General features: G+C 35.7%; 2 protein-coding genes across 2 annotated transcripts; both read left to right on the forward strand.

Moving 5' to 3' along the window:
- Positions 1-1,661: 1,661 nt before the first annotated feature.
- Positions 1,662-2,494, forward strand: LOC127091135 (uncharacterized). The gene has a single exon (XM_051029693.1). It carries the CDS (start codon positions 1,831-1,833, stop codon positions 2,359-2,361), a length of 531 nt encoding a protein of 176 aa, XP_050885650.1. The 5' UTR covers positions 1,662-1,830; the 3' UTR covers positions 2,362-2,494.
- Positions 2,495-15,266: 12,772 nt separating this feature from the next.
- On the forward strand, positions 15,267-16,097 carry LOC127095997 (uncharacterized). The gene has a single exon (XM_051034627.1). The coding sequence runs from the start codon at positions 15,267-15,269 to the stop codon at positions 16,095-16,097; it is 831 nt and encodes a 276-aa protein (XP_050890584.1).
- The last annotated feature ends 5,223 nt before the right edge of the window (positions 16,098-21,320 follow it).

Genomic DNA, 21,320 nt, shown 5'->3' on the forward strand with positions numbered 1-21,320 from the left:
CTCTTCTTCTTCTTCTTCTTCTTCTTCCCTCTTCTCTCCCTTGGTAAAACCTAATAGGGTTTCTCGTGTTTGTTTAAGAAACTCGATATTTTTCTCATAGTTTAATTTGTTCTTGACGACATCAATTCACAACAGTTAGCAAATATTGTCAAAATAAATTTGATAGTCTATAATTGTACGAAAAGAAATTTTCCAACCAGTCGAATTTATGAAGGTTTGTTAACACCCCCGACGGACGTCAAAAATTAAAAATGTGTACGGAAATTTTTAAGAGGACCATTATTCGAAAGATATTTTTATAGGGAGTAAAAGTAAAGTTTAGGATATTTAGGAGGATGAGAAACATATTTAACCATTTTTTAATTACTAAAGCAATACATCTACATCTATTTTTTAAAAACAAATATAAAATCATAATTTATTTAAAAATCTATTTTACACATGCTCTTTAAAAATAAGTGTAATATCTTAATTTGTTTTGAAAATCTATAATTATGTGTAATATCTTAATTTGTTTTGAAAATCTATAATTATAATTTTATATCAGTTTTTTCAAAAATTTGATATAAAATCATATTCTTTTAAATTTTAAAAAAAATTAGAACAGAACCTCCAAATTAATTGGACCGGTATTGATTTTACGTGTTTCATTCCTTAACTATAATTTCTTTAGATATAAAATATTAAAAAAATCATTTAAATTTAAAACTATTTTAAATAGTTTTTTTATAAAAATCATTTTTGAAATACATTTTGTTAAAAAATTTATCGTTTTGACTATTTTTGAATCATCAATAATACATATATATATATATATATATATATATATATATATATATATATATATATATATATATATATATATATATATATATATATATATATATATATATATATATATATATATATATATATATATATATATATATATATATATATATATATATATATATATATATATATATATATATATATATTTCTTGATGTCAAAATTATTTTTTTAGTTTATAAAAAATAAAATTGAAAAAACTTTTAATATATATTTTTAAAAAAAAAATACAAAAAAAATATTTTTAAGGTAAAACAAATGGAGCTTTAATAAATCAATTGTAAGAATTAAATATTTATGAATAAAATAAAAAGTAAATATTAAAAGTACTACTATCCTTAATTAAATAATTTGAAAGTTGTAGTAAAAAGAGAATAAATTTATTATTTTCTCTGTTTTAAATTATAAGTGTATTTGAATCTTTAACGCAAATTAAAAAAATATAATTATTATTATATAAGAAAGATTAATTATATATAATTTTACATTATTATTTATTATTTATCCTAGTAGAAGGAGAAATTTAAAGAATTAGAAAAAAATAATAATAAATAATAAATGGAATGTTAAAAAAGAAGTCATTAATTTTGCATTACAATGGTAGAGTGATATATAATTTAGATTTTTTTTTTTTACAAAATGATAGTAGAGGGTATGGAAAAAAAATCATTAATTATTCATATTTAAATCACTTGTATCCACATAAATGTAGTAGTTATTATTAGTCCGGTCAGCAAAAACAATTGAATGCATCTTAATCAGAGTTAGTCAAAATTTTAAGCATCATTTATAGGATGACATCTCAATTTCCATTGAAAAAAACCAGAAAATTTTGGATAACCACATAACCCAAGCATCACAATCGCTACACATTCCTAAAAACCGTTTCATTACCTTAATTTAGAATTCCCGTAACTATAAAACACCCCGACACCCATGAAAACATTGAACACAATCCCTCCCTCAAACCAAGGAACACTAAACAAAAAACATAAAACAGGATGAAAACCTCCACAATCTGTTCCGTGTTCCTTGGTTTGATACTAATTTCTCAATACCCTTTTGCCGCAAATGCCAGATCCGTTGGATTACGCTCAGGCCTAATTCCCGTCGTTTGCAGCGCTTCATCCGACAACGCACAATGCAACTCCATCCTCGGATCAAATCCTCAAGCCGCACAAGCGAAAAGCTTCCCACAACTCGCAAAGGCTGTTCTCGAAATGGCGTACGACAAAGCCGCTGCTGGACAGAGTTTTCTGAAAGCATTAGCAGCAGAAACCAAGTCTCCAGCACTCATACAGTGTGCTAATTTTGATTACGATGGTGTTGTTATGTCTTTTAAAAGCTCTCTTGATGAGTTGAAGGAAGATCCTCAAACTGCTAACTATGATGCTAAGGTTGCTAGTGATGGAACTGCTCAATGTGATAGAGGAATGGCTGCTGGACATGTTGTTAATCCTGAAGTTACCACTCTTAATAGTCAGATTACTTTTTATAGTGAATTGGCATTCCTAGTCACTAATAAACTTTGATTGTGTTTGTTGTTTGGGGATTATGAGAAAGGTGAGATGGATTGTTTGGGTTGGATGATGTTTAGGGTCTCCTTAATTGGGTTTCGATATATGAAGGAGAGATATTAATAAAATATAGCAATTATATTGCTCATTCATGTGTTCCATTTATATTTAGTATTTTATTGTTTAATTGTTTCTTTCTACTCTTGGAATCACGAAAGAATGACATTCGCTAAATCTACAATCAAACCACATAATTAGAAGTGCTAAACCGGTAAGATAAGTTTTGGTTTTGGTAGAAAAAGAAATTTTAATGGACTTTTAATCCAAAACAAATATAAAATATTAAAAAAAATCCTAAAGAACTTTTAATTTTAAAATATAGAAAATTACGAAAAATATTACAATAATGTTTTTGGATCTTAAACAAATTCGGATAGTTTAAAAAGTCTCCCTACATCATTCTCGTCCACTTCTAAAGAACTCGATCCCGAGTTCTCTTTTTGATGAAAAGTCTTATATGCTTGATATTCATGAATGTCAGCAACATTGAAACTATAAGATGTATTCATGAAATTTGGAAGAGCTACCAGATAAGCATTATCATTGATCTTTCAGGTTACTTTGAACGAGTCATACTTGTGTGCCTGCACCTTGCTGTAATCCAACTTGAAACCGCTCCTTACGCAGAAACACCATCACATCGTCTCCCATTAAAGGTTTAACTCTATATAATTTATTTCGCATAGGAGGCAAATCGTTTGGTAGCTCATCTGTGGTGAATTCCTTGAAATTCTCTAGGTAATACATCTTATGGAATTGTTGTTTCCTCCTTTACGACACTCATCAGCTCTTTACTCACCACTTGGAAGAAAAATTCAATTTCCTTAACAACCTCATCAAACTCCTTTTCATTTCATGTCATCCCTGAGAAACTAGATTTATTTACTCCTCAATTCTTATCAAAGTGAAAATCAGGAGTCATGACAATTTTATGTGTGCCCCATGTAAACTGTCAAGGCCTACCGAGTAAAATATGAAAAACATCCATATCAAGAACATCACAAAGTATTTCTTCTCTGTAATTCTTTCTGATGGAGATAAGAACTCTACAAGTTAATGTACACCAGAGTATAGCTTCTCATGGGATTTTGTGGACAACTTCAAATAATCTACCATGGGCTTTTGTGGACAACTTCAAATAATCTACCAATTTATGTACACCAGATTATCCGTGCTACCGTTATCCAAGATTAGATTACACACCTTGTTTTTGATAGAACAATGTGTTCTGAACAAATTCATGCGCTGCCCTTCATCTTTAGATGTGAGTAAAATTCTCTATAACACAAAATTTACCCGCTCATCAAATTCTTCCTCTGCAAACTTAAACTCAACATATTCATCGTTCTCAACTGTAGGATCTTCTCTTTCCTCATCTTCTCCTCTTTCTTTCGCAACAACAACAACTCTCTTTGTTGGACAAGCATTTGATCAGTGACCTCATCTTTTGCAACGATAACATATGTTTATAGTGGGTTTATAATATGGATTATTCTGCCTCTTAATTGGTTCTTTACCCTACAACATACCGGTAGGGCTACTAGTCTCCTTATTCTCAAGGTTGTAATCCCTAATTGTTGCACTCTTTTCCTTGTCACCTATTGATTCAAAGTTATTCTAGGGAGAATACCTAAAACGTGAGAATTTCCAGAAGATTTCTCAGTCAATTATGCCTTCAAATCTAGACTAGATGCCTTAGCCACGGTCCATACAATCTATAAACACATCTTCTCCTACAAAGATTCCTTTAAGCCACTGATGTAACAAGCTACCCTCTGGCTATCTGATTTTCCCAATTTATTACGCTCAGAGAAACACAAGAACTCGTGTACTCTCTTACAATTCTCTTTTCTTGAACACACTCAATATACATCTGATAAAGAATTTGCTCATAATCCTCTAGTAAAAACTACTTTAGCATCAATTATTTCATTCTTCGCTAAGATCTAACAACCCTTTTCTTTGCCTTTACCTTTGAATAACAAGTTTATTCCACCAGACAACAACAATACTCTTCAGCCTGATCGCCACCATCTTAACTTGCTTGTTCTCGGGGACGCCCATAACATTGAGGAACCTGTTAACATCGATCTGCCAATCTAAAAACTCATCCACTCCCATCGTTCTGAAGAATAATGGAATATCAAACCTTCATTTGATAGTCATGGTTCTTCTTTCGATTCCCATGATCAACCTTTTCCTCATAGTGTTCTTCTCCTTCTTCAGAACTCAAATTTTCAGCAATAATAGTACGGTTGTTTCCACCCCGCAGAACCCTATTTGGTTCATTTATCTTGTCTCTTTGTTGGTTCCCGTTGTTGTTGGCATTGTTCACCTGAGTTGTTAAAGTCATCATATGCACATACTCTTAAGATTTGTTCTAGTTAATGGTTGATATCCCATGGATGATCAAGCTACGATAAGAAACAGGAGAAAACCTACTCTGATGCCACCTAACGCAGTTAAAATCACGAAGGACTAATAAACGCTAAACCTAGAATGAAAATTCAAGATTGCAAGCACAAAACCTATAAGATAAGCTCTTGAATCCACCATATAAAAAAATACTGAATTTTATTATGATCAAACATAATCTTGATGGCCACACCTAAAGGTGTTTAAATAAAAAAAAGAAATTCTAATGGACTTTTAATCCAAAATAGAAATAAATAAATAAAAGAAACCTTAATAAACTTTTAATCCTAAAAAAAAAAAGAAATAAAGTATAAAATTGTAAAAAATATTAAAATATTAGTTTTAAACCTTAAAAAATTACATCAATACTCCAATTAATTTTTTCACAAGTTTTAACAAATTAATTAAGTTGAGGATGCCAAAGTGAAATTGTGACGCATTCACAAAATCAAACTTCTCAGCCTCAACGATCATAATATCTTAGAGTTTTCTTTTAAAGATGAAGGTAAAAAACAAAGTGTTGGAGAAATTCAATGATTCGAAGAAGTTGCACAAAAAAAATTATGAAAAACCTTCACTAGATAAATTAAAAAACTTATAAAATAAACATAGTGAAAATATGACTTTAAAAGTTAAAAAACTAAAAGTTAACTTTGATCAAAGTGTCTTTAATCCAAACTAATTTATATATTTTCCTTCAAATAACTTAATATATATTTTTTTAAATTTACTTTAAAACATTATTCGTCAACAAAATTTAGATAAATAATATGAACTAAAATGGATCGTGGTCCACCGGGCCGGTCCACGACCCGCCAAAAAATAATGAATTGGATTGAGATTTTATATTTGTTTATTTATTCAGTTCACCCCACTTTAAGTTTCTTTTACCTTAAATCCGCTAAAAAAAGAGACAGATTGACCCATTAGTCTGTCAACCTAGTTATCAAAGATTCAAAATATTTATTTTAATTGGTTGAAGGTTAATACTTACTTAAATTATAGTTTTTTAATACTTGATGATGATTCTATTTTTTATATGCAATATTTTTTTTAATAAAATTTGTTAAAAAAATATTTTATAAAGTTGATCTAAAAAATAAAATAAAAATTTAATTAAAATATAAAATTAAACATATTAATCTATTAAAACATAAAAAATAAATAAACTAAAAATAGGAGAACAAGCGAGCCACCCGCCTACCCGCCATCTTTGTCGGGCGGACTAAACTTTTAAATTTAATTTCACTTGATGTCCATCCCGTCTCTTTTTTAACAGATTTAAGATTGTGCGGAATGGAACAGACGACCCATTTTACCACCTTATATGCACATTTGAAAATGAATTACAAATTATCAAAATATAATATTATTTTAATAAAATAATACTTTATCTCGAGAGCGCACAAAAGAAAGATTCAATAAAAGGGTAGACAAAAAGGAAGGTTGGATTTTATAAATCAATGTTTTATTAGTCTTATTAATAGCATAATTAATTAATTAGAAATGCTAGGATGACACCAGAATATTACAAGAACACCGTATATACGGTTAGTCGTTAGATATAGCTTTGTTTTTTTGCTTTGGTTTATTTGCCACAGTTTAAATGCTTTGAAAAAATTACGGTATATATATATATATATATATATAATATATATATATATATATATATATATATATATATATATATATATATATATATATATATATATATATATATATATATATATATATATGGTGTAGGTTAATTTAGTGTTAACATAGCAAATCTCAATAGATCTGACGTAGCCTTTATATAAATTTATTTCTTAGAGGCTCAAAATAACTTGTAACATCCAAGTTGTATCTAAGGAATTAGACTGGTCTTCGTTCAATATATGAGAAAGAGAGTATGGAGATCCCATAAACAATATACTTATTCACCAACTCCCCTACTATCTTCTTATTAAAATCTCTTTAAATGGAGTGGTGGACGAAACAAAAAAAGATTTCGACCAAACACACTCAATTCTTTAGTCTGGATCTTGAAGGGTATCATTTATGTTGAGAATGTGTCAAATGTGAGTAGTGTGGATAATAGTCTCACATTGGTTGATAATGTGGAGACTTGAGCATTTATAAGTGAGAGAACCCACTCACCTATTACCTTAAGGTTTTGGGTAATATGTGGTGTGTCTCTCACAAAGAGGCTGCTCTAGAAAAGAAGTTTCACTATGTTCGATACTCCCTAGTGAAAAATCTCCCCTAACATTTGGCATCAAGAGCCTTGGTTATTGATCCTAATCCGCTGCAACAATGGCAACCGAGCCTTGGTTATTGATCCTAATCCGCTGCAACAATGGCAACCGTTTCCAATGATTGAATTCCCACCAATCTCCCGTTTCTTGATTCGAAGAACTATGATAAATGGGCAAAACAAATGAGGGTCTTGTTTGGTTATCAAAAGGTGCTTGAGATCGTCGTCAATGGAGTTACACAATTAGGGGCAGAGGCTACCGACATTCAAAGAGCTACACACAAAGAAGAGAAAAAGAAGGATTACAAAGCCCTATTCTTGATTCATTCGTGTGTTGATAATGACAATTTCGAGAAGGTTGGTGATTGTGAATCGGCGAAGCAAGCATGGAAATCTTGGATAAAGCATATGCCGGTGCCGTCAAAGAGAAGGTTGTAAGACAAAGAAACTGTCATACCCCAAAAATTACCCATCATTTTTCCTAAAAAAAAAAAAAAAAAAAAAAAAAAAAAAAAAAAAAAACGAAAAAAAAAAAAAAAAAAAAAAACGAAAAAAAAAAAAGAAAAAAAAAAGAATTTTTTTTAATTAATTAATTAATTAAATAATTAAAATAAATAAATAAATAAAATATAACAAATTATTTTGGACTTGGGTCTCCCTCATTCCAAGCCCATTACCCACGAAATTAGTCTATAAATACTGAAGTTTCAGTAGGGGGAGTGAGACTTGGAGTTTACACTGGGAGATTCACTGGAGAAAGAAGGAAGAGAAGCAAAACACTCTGAGGTTTCCTTGGAACAAAACCTTGAGGAAAAAGAAAGAAAGAGAACAGAGAAGGACGGATAGAAACTTTGGCATAGGAACCCTGCCTACCCGGAGAATTCAGAGTAAAGAAACCCTGAAGGCAACCCATCTGCACCGAAGCCATCGCCGTCCAATTCCCGCTGCCTAACTTATTCCGATACTACAAGTGGTCAATCCCTTCAACCTTGAATTGGCAAACAGGTTTTGCGTATCTCTATTGTTTATACTTTCAATTCGCCATATCTACATATACAATGCATCATGATTAAATGTTGATATATAATTTGCTTTCGTATGGGAATTTAAATACGCCTGAATACCCTGAATGTTTGACCATGTTATTCCTGTGATAAAATGCCATAAAATTCAAAGTTCCTAACATGGGGCTATTTTCAAATTCAAAATCCGTGGCCTTCGCTAGGCGAGGCAGAGGCGAACGAGACAGTAGCTGACTTTTCTATTCTTTTTTTTTTATGTTTTATCATAGTCATGCATTATTCATCCTATCCTATTTATTGTTGTGATATTTCTCCGGTGTAATCTTCGATTGCACCCTGATTTGGTGTTCTGACATGTTTCTTTTTTTTTTGAGTTTCGTAAAGGTTCGCATATCCCAGGAAAAGGTTATTGGCTAGGTATTCCACTTTAGTTGTGGGATACCCTTGTGGAGTTTCACCCTAAATTAATTTTTAATGTATTAATTTCTAATGTATTAATTTTTTTTAATATATTATTTTTAATAATTTTAATGTGGAGTTTCATCCTAATTATATAATTAATTGTAAAACTTTGCCTTTGAATAAGTGATCTTGGACCTCTCTTTGTTGCCTTACGATTACGATATTACGGTCATGTCCCGCGAACGTGGGGATACCCTTAGCAAAGACCCTTCGGTTAAATCATCATAAAATAAATTATAGTCCCTCGGATGTTGCCTTCGAATATACAACTTTGTCCCTCGATGACCCTCCGATGTTGCCTACGGTTAAAAGATGATAGTCCCTTCGAATATACAACATTGTGGCGAGTATCATGGCTCCACCTGAGAATACCTTCTTAACTACAAATGGCCCTTCGTATGTGGGAGTCCATTTGCCTCTGGGGTCAGTTTGTGGTAGGATGATGCGTTTGATTACCAAGTCGCCAATTTGATACACTTGTCTCTTGACCTTTTTGTTGAATGCCCTGGTCATGCGCTTCTGATATATCTGCCCGTGACATACAGCCGCAAGTCTCTTCTCATCCATCAAATTTATCTGATCGAGTCGAGTCTGAATCCATTCATCTTCATCTAAGCCCGCCTCTTTCATGATTCTTAGAGAGGGAATCTGAACTTCCACTAGTAAGATGGCTTCCATTCCATAGACTAAAGAGAACGGAGTTGCCCCTGTCGTAGTGCGCACTGAAGTGCGATAACCGTAAAGAGTAAAGGGTAACATCTCATGCCAGTCTTTGTATGTTACTGTCATTTCTCGCATGACCTTCTTGATATTGTTAGCAGTCCCCACGACGCCGTTCATCTTTGGCCGGTACGGAGAAGAGTTATGGTGTTTTATTTTGAACTGCGTGCAGAGTTCAGTAATCATCTTGTTGTTCAAATTAGTACCATTGTCAGTGATAACTCTTTCAGGAGACAGCAGGTTTCTCAATAGATCAATGGACTTTTTGCATTCAAATATTGCGCTCTTTATCTTTCCTGTCATTTTTCAAACAAGCTATGTTTCTTGCACACACTCACGTAACAATTTGCCGATCCATATCCACTCTGGATCCTGTTGGTAATGACTCTGCTACTGTTCATTATGACTTTGAAAATCCGATCTACCAAGCCGAGGATGGAAGCGAGGAAGATTGTGAAGTCCCTGGAGAACTTGCCCGACTACTGCAAGAAGAAAAGACTATACAGCCGCATGAGGAATCAATTGAAATTGTAAATCTGGGTACTGAAATAAACAAGAAAGAAGTCAGAGGTTTCTTGGGGCACTCGAATTACATTGCCCGATTCATTCCACACTTGACTGCTACCTGCAAACCCATCTTCAAATTACTGAGACAAAATCAAGAGATGGTATGGAATGATGAATGCCAAGAAGCTTATGACAAAATCAGGAAATATCGCCAAGAACCTCCAGTTCCGATGCCACCAGTTGAAGGAAGACCTTTAATTACGTATTTGACCGTGTTAGAAAATTCAATGAGGTGTGTTGGGGCAACATGACGAGTCTGGTCGAAAAGAGCATGCCATATACTGCCTTAGCAAAAGGTACCGACTGTGAAACAAGATACTCACAGCCCGAGAAAGCTTGCTGTGCTTTGGCCTGGGCTGCTCGCCGACTAAGACAGTATATGTTGAATCATACCACCTTATTGACTTCTAAGATGGATTCTATCAAATACCTATTTGAGAAACCTGCTGTCTCCTGAAAGAGTTATCACTGACAATGGTACTAATTTGAACAACAAGATGATTACTGAACTCTGCACGCAGTTCAAAATAAAACACCATAACTCTTCTCCGTACCGGCCAAAGATGAACGGCGTCGTGGGGACTGCTAACAATATCAAGAAGGTCATGCGAGAAATGACAGTAACATACAAAGACTGGCATGAGATGTTACCCTTTACTCTTTACGGTTATCGCACTTCAGTGCGCACTACGACAGGGGCAACTCCGTTCTCTTTAGTCTATGGAATGGAAGCCATCTTACTAGTGGAAGTTCAGATTCCCTCTCTAAGAATCATGAAAGAGGCGGGCTTAGATGAAGATGAATGGATTCAGACTCGACTCGATCAGATAAATTTGATGGATGAGAAGAGACTTGCGGCTGTATGTCACGGGCAGATATATCAGAAGCGCATGACCAGGGCATTCAACAAAAAGGTCAAGAGACAAGTGTATCAAATTGGCGACTTGGTAATCAAACGCATCATCCTACCACAAACTGACCCCAGAGGCAAATGGACTCCCACATACGAAGGGCCATTTGTAGTTAAGAAGGTATTCTCAGGTGGAGCCATGATACTCGCCACAATGGATGGTGAAGACTTCCCACATCCCGTGAACGCGGACATAGTTAAAAAATACTACGCATAAAAGAGACCCGCTAGATCGACGTATCTAGGCAAAAGTAAGGGCATCCCGGCGAACCAAAAGGGTTCGGGCAAAAATTAGGGATATATAAAAAAAATGTACACCCGGCAAGTCGAAAACCTGAAAAGGCGGCTTGGGCAAAAAAGGGTATCCTGGTGGACTGAAAACCTGAAAAGGCGGTCCAGGCAAAAATTAGGGATTAAAGCGTATGACTATGTCCCGTTCTCAGTCAACTTTCATCCAAGTTCGAGGGACTGACCAAGCCAATCACTTCTATCCGACAGCAAGGGATGAGATGCTCGAAGACATAATGACAGTAGTAGGCTTAAAATCAATAGGACTTCTTCCACATAGCTTTCTCTTTGTTTTCGACAATTTCCTCTTACTAGGATTTCTGTCTCCTTGTACACAAATTGCCTGTTTATAGGCCTTCTTTCAAAATCAATACAACCCTCTTTCAAAAAAAAAAGATGCTTTTGTTTTTACTTTTCTGTTTTGGTTGCGTAAATGTCCATTGATTTAATTTGAATTAATATGTGCATTTGAATATGACTGATGTTTACCAAAAATACATGCATAGAATAGCAATAGCAATTACTACCCGACTTCAGGATCAAGGAAAAGGTCTAATCATGCTTCCAATGAATCCGCTACCAATTCTCTTCCCCAGCAAGCCTGTTTTTTCAGAAAATGGCAGTATCCCCAGGCACAGCCAGTTACTCCCCAACAGAGGTCGGCGTCACCAGACAGATTGATCATCTCATCCATCCCCAGCCCGACTCTGCTGAATATTTCCACCATCAGACAGAAATCAAGCATCCCCAGCCGAGAAAGGGTCATCGACACAAATGTCTCAAATCAGTAGATGGGGATTTATTTTCCCCAGTAGAGTCCCCAAGCAGAACTTCTCATACGCATAGCTCATTCATTACATCCTTTCACAGCATACGCATGCATACAACATTCACATTTATTTTAGCATAACACGAAACATCTCATGCATCATGACATAGCATGAAGCTAACTTTTCTTTGCAGGTTATTTATCCTCCTGATATAGTCAAAATAAAAGGTTCATTCAGACAGACACCTTTATCAATCACATTCAAGATTCAGATACATATTTCAAATACAGTTCATGGGAACATTCATTCTGACAACACTTCGATATCCTCCTAACGATGGCATCTCTAAGCCCATCCCAGACATTTATTGCAAGTACAACATATACAGGTTATCAGATACAGCCTAACGTACGGTTCATTCTGATTCAGCCCAACATATGACTTCTTCAGCAACTCCAATGCGGTCTAACGTACGACCCATTTGGACCTTCAAATCCTCAGATGCTGCCTAGCGTACGGTACATTCAGGGGTGTAGTCTAGCGTACGACTACTTTCTTTTTCAGATGCAGCCTAACGGACGGCTCATTCTACAACTCGGATACGATCTAACGTACGATCCATTCTGAACTTCAACAACCCCAACGCGGTCTAACGTACGACCCGTTTGGATCTTACAACCCTCAGATGCTACCTAACGTACGGTACATTTCTGAAGTGTAGTCTGGCGTACGACTACCGCTTTCATCATCAGATGCGGCCTAACAGACGACTCATTCTGCGACGGTCTAACGTACGACCCGTTCGGATGTCCATCCCCTCAGATGCTACCTAACATACGGTACATTTCTGAAGTGTAGTCTAACGTACGATTACCGCTTTCATCATCAGATGCGGCCTAACAGACGACTCATTCTGCGACGGTCTAACGTACGACCCGTTCGGATGTCCATCCCCTCAGATGCTACCTAACATACGGTACATTTCTGAAGTGTAGTCTAACGTACGACTACCCCTTTCATCATCAGATCCTACCTAACATACGGTACATTTCTGAAGTGTAGTCTAACGTACGACTACCCCTTTCGTCATCAGATTCAGCCTAACGTACGGCTCATTCTGCAACTCAGATACGATCTAGCGTACGGTCCATTTTGATCCTTTATCCCCAACAGCATATGACACACTCCGACTCCCCAGCGAAGTCGGCAGCCTAATGGATGACTCATTATTCGGTCTAATGTACGACCTAGTGTGGCACCCATGTCTTCAAATTGGCCTAATATACGGCGCGATCTGAAGCTTTCGTCATCAAACCTCCCGGATGGCATCTTTAAGTCCATCTCCATCAAGACCAACTGTCGATTCTCAAGTGCAAATTTTTGGGGCATTCTAGTGTTCAATAATCTTCCACCTCTAGACCACGAATGGCATACACGCCATCCTAACTCTCTCGGTTCAAGAATATTGAACAGGGGCAGCTGTCATACCCCAAAAATTACCCATCATTTTTCCTAAAAAAAAAAAAAAAAAAAAAAAAAAAAAAAAAAAAAAAAAAAAAAAAAAAAAAAAACGAAAAAAAAGATTTTTTTTTTTTTAATTAATTAATTAATTAATTAATTAATTAATTAAATAATTAAAATAAATAAATAAATAAAATATAACAAATTATTTTGGACTTGGGTCTCCCTCATTCCAAGCCCATTACCCACGAAATTAGTCTATAAATACTGAAGTTTCAGTAGGGGGAGTGAGACTTGGAGTTTACACTGGGAGATTCACTGGAGAAAGAAGGAAGAGAAGCAAAACACTCTGAGGTTTCCTTGGAACAAAACCTTGAGGAAAAAGAAAGAAAGAGAACAGAGAAGGACGGATAGAAACTTTGGCATAGGAACCCTGCCTACCCGGAGAATTCAGAGTAAAGAAACCCTGAAGGCAGCCCATCTGCACCGAAGCCATCGCCGTCCAATTCCCGCTGCCTAACTTATTCCGATACTACAAGTGGTCAATCCCTTCAACCTTGAATTGGCAAACAGGTTTTGCGTATCTCTATTGTTTATACTTTCAATTGGCCATATCTACATATATAATGCATCATGATTAAATGTTGATATATAATTTGCTTTCGTATGGGAATTTAAATATGCCTGAATACCCTGAATGTTTGACCATGTTATTCCTGTGATAAAATGCCATAAAATTCAAAGTTCCTAACATGGGGCTGTTTTCAAATTCAAAATCCGTGACCTTCGCTAGGCGAGGCAGAGGCGAACGAGACAGTAGCTGACTTTTCTATTCTTTTTTTTTATGTTTTATCATAGCCATGCATTATTCATCCTATCCTATTTATTGTTGTGATATTTCTCCGGTGTAATCTTCGATTGCACCCTGATTTGGTGTTCTGACATGTTTCTTTTTTTTTGAGTTTCGTAAAGGTTCGCATATCCCAGGAAAAGGTTATTGGCTAGGTATTCCACTTTAGTTGTGGGATACCCTTGTGGAGTTTCACCCTAAATTAATTTTTAATGTATTAATTTCTAATGTATTAATTTTTTTTAATATATTATTTTTAATAATTTTAATGTGGAGTTTCATCCTAATTATATAATTAATTGTAAAACTTTGCCTTTGAATAAGTGATCTTGGACCTCTCTTTGTTGCCTTACGATTACGATATTACGGTCATGTCCCGCGAACGTGGGGATACCCTTAGCAAAGACCCTTCGGTTAAATCATCATAAAATAAATTATAGTCCCTCGGATGTTGCCTTCGAATATACAACTTTGTCCCTCGATGACCCTCCGATGTTGCCTACGGTTAAAAGATGATAGTCCCTTCGAATGCTAAGGTATCCTCGTAACTGTTGCCTTCAATGACCAATCGATGACCCTACGATGACCCTTTTACATCCAAAGGATAAAACTACTTATTTCTCAATAATAAGGACAGTTTTACCCTCATAAGGATAGGAAATACTCATAAAGACCTTGGGTCGGTATAACTCTTAATTGCTGGCTCACAATCTAAAACATTTTTTCACACCTCACACCTTTCAAAATACCTTCAGAAAATCACCACTTGGTATACATTCATACTAGAATCATTACCGAGTTATATTTTTCTAAACAATTTTCAAAACTAAACGAGATAATCACTTTGTATACATTCATACAAGAATCATTACAAAGTTAAATTCTCTTTTCAAAACAATTTTTCTAAACAATTCACAAACACTTTTTTTTTAGACAAAAATAATATAAGTGATCGAGCAATTAAGAGCCCATGGATAACCATGGATACAAAGGGTGCTAACACCTTCCCTTTGTATAATGTACCTCCCGAACCCAAAATCTAAATTAAGGTTTTTCCTGTTCTTTTCCACCTTTCCTTATTGGATAAAAGAAAAGTCGGTGGCGACTCTTGCTAACCGCGACATTGCGATTAAAACCACAAAAAAGTCCAGTTCACCGTATGACAGAAACGATCAAAGACTACATTACGCGCATTACCCGGTTAGTTAATCAAATCAAATCTTGTGGGGAAACGATTCTTGAGCAGAATGTTGTATCGAAAGTATTGCGTTCGTTGACGTCGCGTTTCGACAACATAATTGTGGCTATTGAAGAATCAAAGGATCTAACAACTTTGAGCAAGGATGAATTGCAAAGCTCGTTAGAGGCACATGAACAAAGGATGGATGAGAGAGGCGCCGACAAAGCCAAAGCGGAGATTGCTTTGCAAGCGCATTTCAATGAAAAGAATAAGAGGTCGAAAGGAAAATTTGCGGCGAGAGGTAAATCAATTTTTCAGAAATTTGGTTCAAACGATTCGCAAAATTCAAAGTATTCGACGGGTGAAAAGGGTGAAAGTAGCTCCAAGGATAGTGGTCATAGCAATGGTTTTAAGAAGCGTGATGTCAATAAGATGCAATGCTACAAGTGCAGAAAGTTTGGACACTTTGCAAATTCGTGTCGTGGTAAATCGAATGAGAATCACAACAATGAAGCCAAGGTTGCTAGGGGAGAGGTAGATGATGAGGACACACTTCTAGTAATGATCACGGAGGAGAGATATGATATTACAGATGTTCTGGGCAGCAGCTATAGTAGTGACAGTTTGCGGGACAGCAGTTGTACCGTTCCGGAAAATAGCGAGAAAATGCATTCGGATCGAAGTGCATTGGTTACTGTTCATGATGGAGTCCAAGGGAGAGATGAGTGGTACTTGGATTCCGGTTGTTTCAACACATATGACGGGTCGAAAAGATTGGTTTGTGCAAATCAATCAAGCGGCAAAAAGTAAAGTCAAATTTGCCGACGACACCACTTTAAGCGCCGAAGGGGTTTGAGATGTTTTGATCGGAAAAAGGAATGATGGATATTCAAGGATCAAAGATGTCTTGTATATACCGGGAATTAAGTGTAATCTTTTAAGCATTGGCCAATTACTTGAAAGAGGATACAAAATTCGTTTGGAGGACAATATTTTACGCGTCTTGGATTCAAATGGTGTGTTGATTCTAAAAGCACCGATGGCTACCAATAGAACCTTTAAGGTTGAGTTAAAGGTTATGGAGCATCGTTGTCTAGCTACCGCGGCAAGTAGAGATGAGTGGTTATGGCATTACCGTCTTGGTCACCTTAACTTTAGGGATCTAAGAAAGTTGCAACAAAGTGAAATGGTAACGGGGGTGCCACACATTAGTATTCCAACTGAATTGTGTGAGGAATGTGTGAAGGCTAAACAAAACAAGAATGTGTTTAGCAAAGATGCGGGTCGAAGAACCAAAGGCTTACTTGAGGTGGTATGTTCCGACGTTTGCGGACCGATGCAAGTAAAAATTTATGGTGGCAATCAATATTTTGTTACGTTCATTGACGATTTTAGTAGGAAGCTTTGGATATATCTTATCAAGAGAAAAGATGAGGTATTTGGAGTTTTCAAGAATTTCAAATCCATGGTGGAGCGCCAAAGCGGTCGGAAGCTCAAAATTCTAAAAATGGATGGTGGAGGTGAGTATACCTCTAGTGAGTTTGGGAAGTTTTGTGATCTTGAGGGAATTGTACGTGAGGTGGTGCCTCCGTATACGTCTCAACAAAACGGGGTTGCCAAGAGGAAAAATCGTACAATAATGAACATGGTGCGTAGTATGCTTTGTGGGAAAAAAATTCCTAAGGAATTGTGGGGTGAGGCCGTGTCTACAGCCACCTACTTGTTGAATAGGTGTCCCACTAAAAAGTTGGAGAAACTCACACCAGAAGAGGCTTGGAGTGACTTCAAACCGAACTTGAATCATTTGCGCGTTTTTGGATCGATTGCATATCGTTATGTATCGAACCAACTTCGGAAGAAATTGGATGATAAGGGTGAGAAGATGATATTTGTAGGATATCACTCTACTGGAGGGTACAATTTGTTCAATGGAAAAAATTGGAGGATCGTCATAACCTGGGATGTGACTTTTGATGAAGTCAAAAGTGCAGAAAATGAAGCAGTAACCGATTACCCTAATAGCAGTAATCGATTACTCACAGAAAAACAGCAGCATCCGTTTTTTGAAATCACTGATCTGGAGGCTTCCATCACCGCTATACTAGCACCTACAGTAGTGCAAAATGATGTTGTTAATAATGGTAGCCCAGTGAGGCAAAGAGCCTTGCCTCATAGACTCCGAGATTATGAAAGATTCCAAGATAACGAAGTGAATAACGATGGTGACTTTGTTCATTTCGCGCTTATGGCCGAATCCGAACCGGTAAATGAGGAAGAAGCCTTAAGTGATCCTAAGTGGATATGTGCAATGAAAGAGGAGCTGGAATCTATTGAGAAAAAAGGTACTTGGGAGTTGGTCGATTTACCACTTGGAAAGAAACTGATAGGTGTGCAATGGGTCTATAAGGTTAAAGCAAATCCCGAAGGTGAAGTAATCAAGCACAAAGCTCGATTAGTGGCGAATGGGTTCTTGCAACGAGAAGGTATAGACTATGAGGAGGTATTCACACCGGTGGCCAGATTAGAGACTATTCGTTTGGTTGTTGGTATTGTGCATAACAACAATTGGATGGTTTACTAAATGGATGTCAAATCTGCGTTTTTGAATGGTCCTCTTGTTGAGGAAGTCTATGTGGGGCAGCCACCCGGTTTCGTGATAAAAAATCCAGAGAAGAAGTATTACAAGCTACACAAGGCATTGTATCGTTTGAAACAAGCTCCAAGAGCTTGGAACAAACGTATTGACGACTTTCTTATTGACATTGGTTTCAAACGATGTGTATCCGAACATGGAGTTTATGTGAGATCGGATACAAATGATGGTGTTATTATACTTTGTTTGTATGTTGATGATCTCTTGATTATGGGCAGCCATGACAAGAGTGTTTCAAGGTTCAAAAGTGAGCTCATGAGAGAGTTTGAGATGACGGACCTTGGTGTCATGAATTACTTCCTTGGCGTAGAGTTTCACAAGTCAAAAGTGGGGTTGCTTATGCATCAAAGGAGGTATGATCTAGATATTTTGAAAAAGTGTGATATGGAGCATTGTAATGCTTCTATTACACCTTGTGAGGCTAGAGTGCAGTTGTCCAAAAGTGATGAGGAGGATGATGTCGATCCAACGCTTTACCGGAGCTTGATTGGACGTTACGGTATTTGTGCAATACGTGACCGAATTTGGCTTTTAGTGTCGGTATTGCGAGTAGATTCATGGAGAGACCGAAGGTGTCTCACTTGGCGGCGGTCAAGAGGATCCTTAGATATGTGAAAGGTACTCTTGGTTGCGGAACTCTCTTTCCCGCATCGGACACGGGGTGTAAGTGCAATTTACTTTGCTACACCGATTCTAATTGGTGCGGAGATAAAGATGACCGAAAATCGGCGGCGGGGTACATCTTTATGTATGGTAGTACACCAATCTCTTGGTGTTTGAAAAAGGAACCGGTTGTAGCACTCTCTTCTTGTGAGGCCGAGTACATTACAACGTCGTTAGGTGCGTGCCAAGCTATGTGGCTTATGAATCTATTGAAGGAATTGGGATGTGGTGATGATGATGCCATCACACAGTTTGTAGACAATGTTTCCGCAATAAATCTTGCGAAGAATCCGATTGCACACGGAAGGAGCAAGCATATTGAGATGCGATTTCATTATTTGAGAGAATTTGTCGGCGATGGAAAGCTTAGACTGAGCTATTGCCGAAGCGAAGACCAAGTCACTGATTTGTTGACAAAAGGTGTGACAAATGATGTGTTCAAGAGGCTAAAGAAGTGCTTGAGCATGGTGGACTTGGAGCAACTAAAGTGAGGCGGTGTGTTAATTGCAATTAAATTCTGTTTTTACCCTTCCAAAACTAACAGAATTTATTTGTAGAGTCACTTTAGTTGTATTTTTGAGTTGTATCATTTTATTCTCTCAATGTATAAATACTCTTGTATTATTCCCAATTCAAAATTAATGCCAAAATTAATACTCATCCAATATTACTCTATTCTCTCTAACTCTCTCTCATCTTCATCTTCCCCAATTTTCTTTTCTTCCACCATTGTCAAACCTTCAATTTGAGTTTTATGTTCTAACATTTGGTATGAGAGCCTTTGGTTTCAGAAAGGGACCAGGTTACTTGTATCGAAAGTCAACGGCGTCAGGAGGGTGAATAAGAAACGTTTCGTTGAAGAGTGTCAACGACGCCAGGAGGGTGAATAAGAAATGTTCCGTGCGATACAAGAGAAGTAAGTAGAGTTTTGACTTGAGGGGGAGCCTTGTGTGGACTCACACTTGAGGGGGAGTGTTGAGAATGTGTCAAGTGTGAGTAGTGTGGATTATAGTCCCAAATTGGTTGATAATGTGGAGACTTGAGCATTTATAAGTGAGAGAATCCACTCACCTATTACCTTAAGGTTTTGGGTGAATATGTGGTGTGTCTCTCACAAAGAGGTTGCTCTAGAAAAGAAGTTTCACTATGTTCAATGCTCCCTAGTGAAAAATCTTCCCCAATAATTTATATATCTAAAAAAAAACTATGATTTTGAAAGTATATTTCGGTAGCAATAACTCTAGTAAAAATGACATTGCAACAATTTTGAAACTACTGTAAAAGTTGAAGTCGTGAGCGTTATTAGCGGCGGTTTTAAAAACCACTGCGGCAATTTCAACCGTCTTTACATATGATATGAAAATTAATAAGGAAGTTTATAAACCCACTAAATTTATTAATTTAAAAAAGAAAGCTATAACCAATGATGTAAATAGGATATGCTAAATAATACATTGAAAATATATTGAATAATCATTTTTCTTGTAAATATAGTGATAACAAATAATACAATACAAATTTATCAAGGGTTTAATGGTGATACTTTGATAATATAAATTTTGTTTACTTTCATCGTATAAAAATATATCATTTTGTTATATATATAAATTTAGACTATTAATACATCATCCTTTTTTCCATCTATCAATAATCATATACAAACATGACTTTTAACAGTATTATATATATATATATATATATATATATATATATATATATATATATATATATATATATATATATATATATATATATATATATATATATATATATATATATATATATATATATATATATATCCAAACCCTAAGAATGGTTATAATCTTAATAACTTTCTCATAATCCAAATGAATATACGCAACTTCAACTTTCACCTTCTATTCTCAAGGTAATTCAGAAAGGTAGGTGTTAGCTCATATTTTCGTCGCTCATTAAGAATTATCAAAAAAGGAAATCATATGTATAACTGTTTTTGACCAGGAGGTGGTATTCGACCAGCTGGGGGTGATTCGACTGGACAAGGGTAATAAGGATCAGCATACAGTTGAGACTTCAGAAAGATCTCTTAGGGACGGTTGAAAATGATTTTCAATCAAAGATTCAAAATTCAAATAAGGGAGAGAATTTCACCCTTATCAGAAATCGTTGAGAGTACACGTTGAGCATAGTAGATAAATGCGTGCATACAAGGCGCCATGTGTCTCGACGTGATTGAAGAACCATCAGAAACGATTATCTCGATCAAGTATAAATATAGGGCCTTAGTGTTAAAAAAAAGTGTGTTAAATTATGTACAAAAACCTGTAAATTTACCAAGTACTCGTGTGAAGAAGAATCGTAAATCACAGAATGTACGTTTGTTTACACCATTGCTAGTTACTTTAAAGCAATACAAATTTATATTTACTCTTTTTCTCCCAGAAATATACTTCTTTACTTCTCTTTCCAAACACTTTTCTTTTACTTTGTCATTTACAATCTTAAGATTTCCTTGCTTTCAACATTTACTTTTGTCAGTTGTTTATTGCTACAGATCCTTTATAATTTCTCTCATTTATATCAGCCTTCATATTAATTTTCGAACTCTAATTTTACGCTTATTATTGGAGTGTTCGTTATTACCAAAACTCATTTCAAAACAATTAGCACATGTTCTAGGATCAATCTGATCGATCCTGCAAGTAACCAAATTTAGAAATTTGGAATATCATTGGTTG

This window comes from Lathyrus oleraceus, chromosome 6, assembly GCF_024323335.1.
Source record: "Lathyrus oleraceus cultivar Zhongwan6 chromosome 6, CAAS_Psat_ZW6_1.0, whole genome shotgun sequence".
NCBI lineage: Eukaryota > Viridiplantae > Streptophyta > Magnoliopsida > Fabales > Fabaceae > Lathyrus > Lathyrus oleraceus.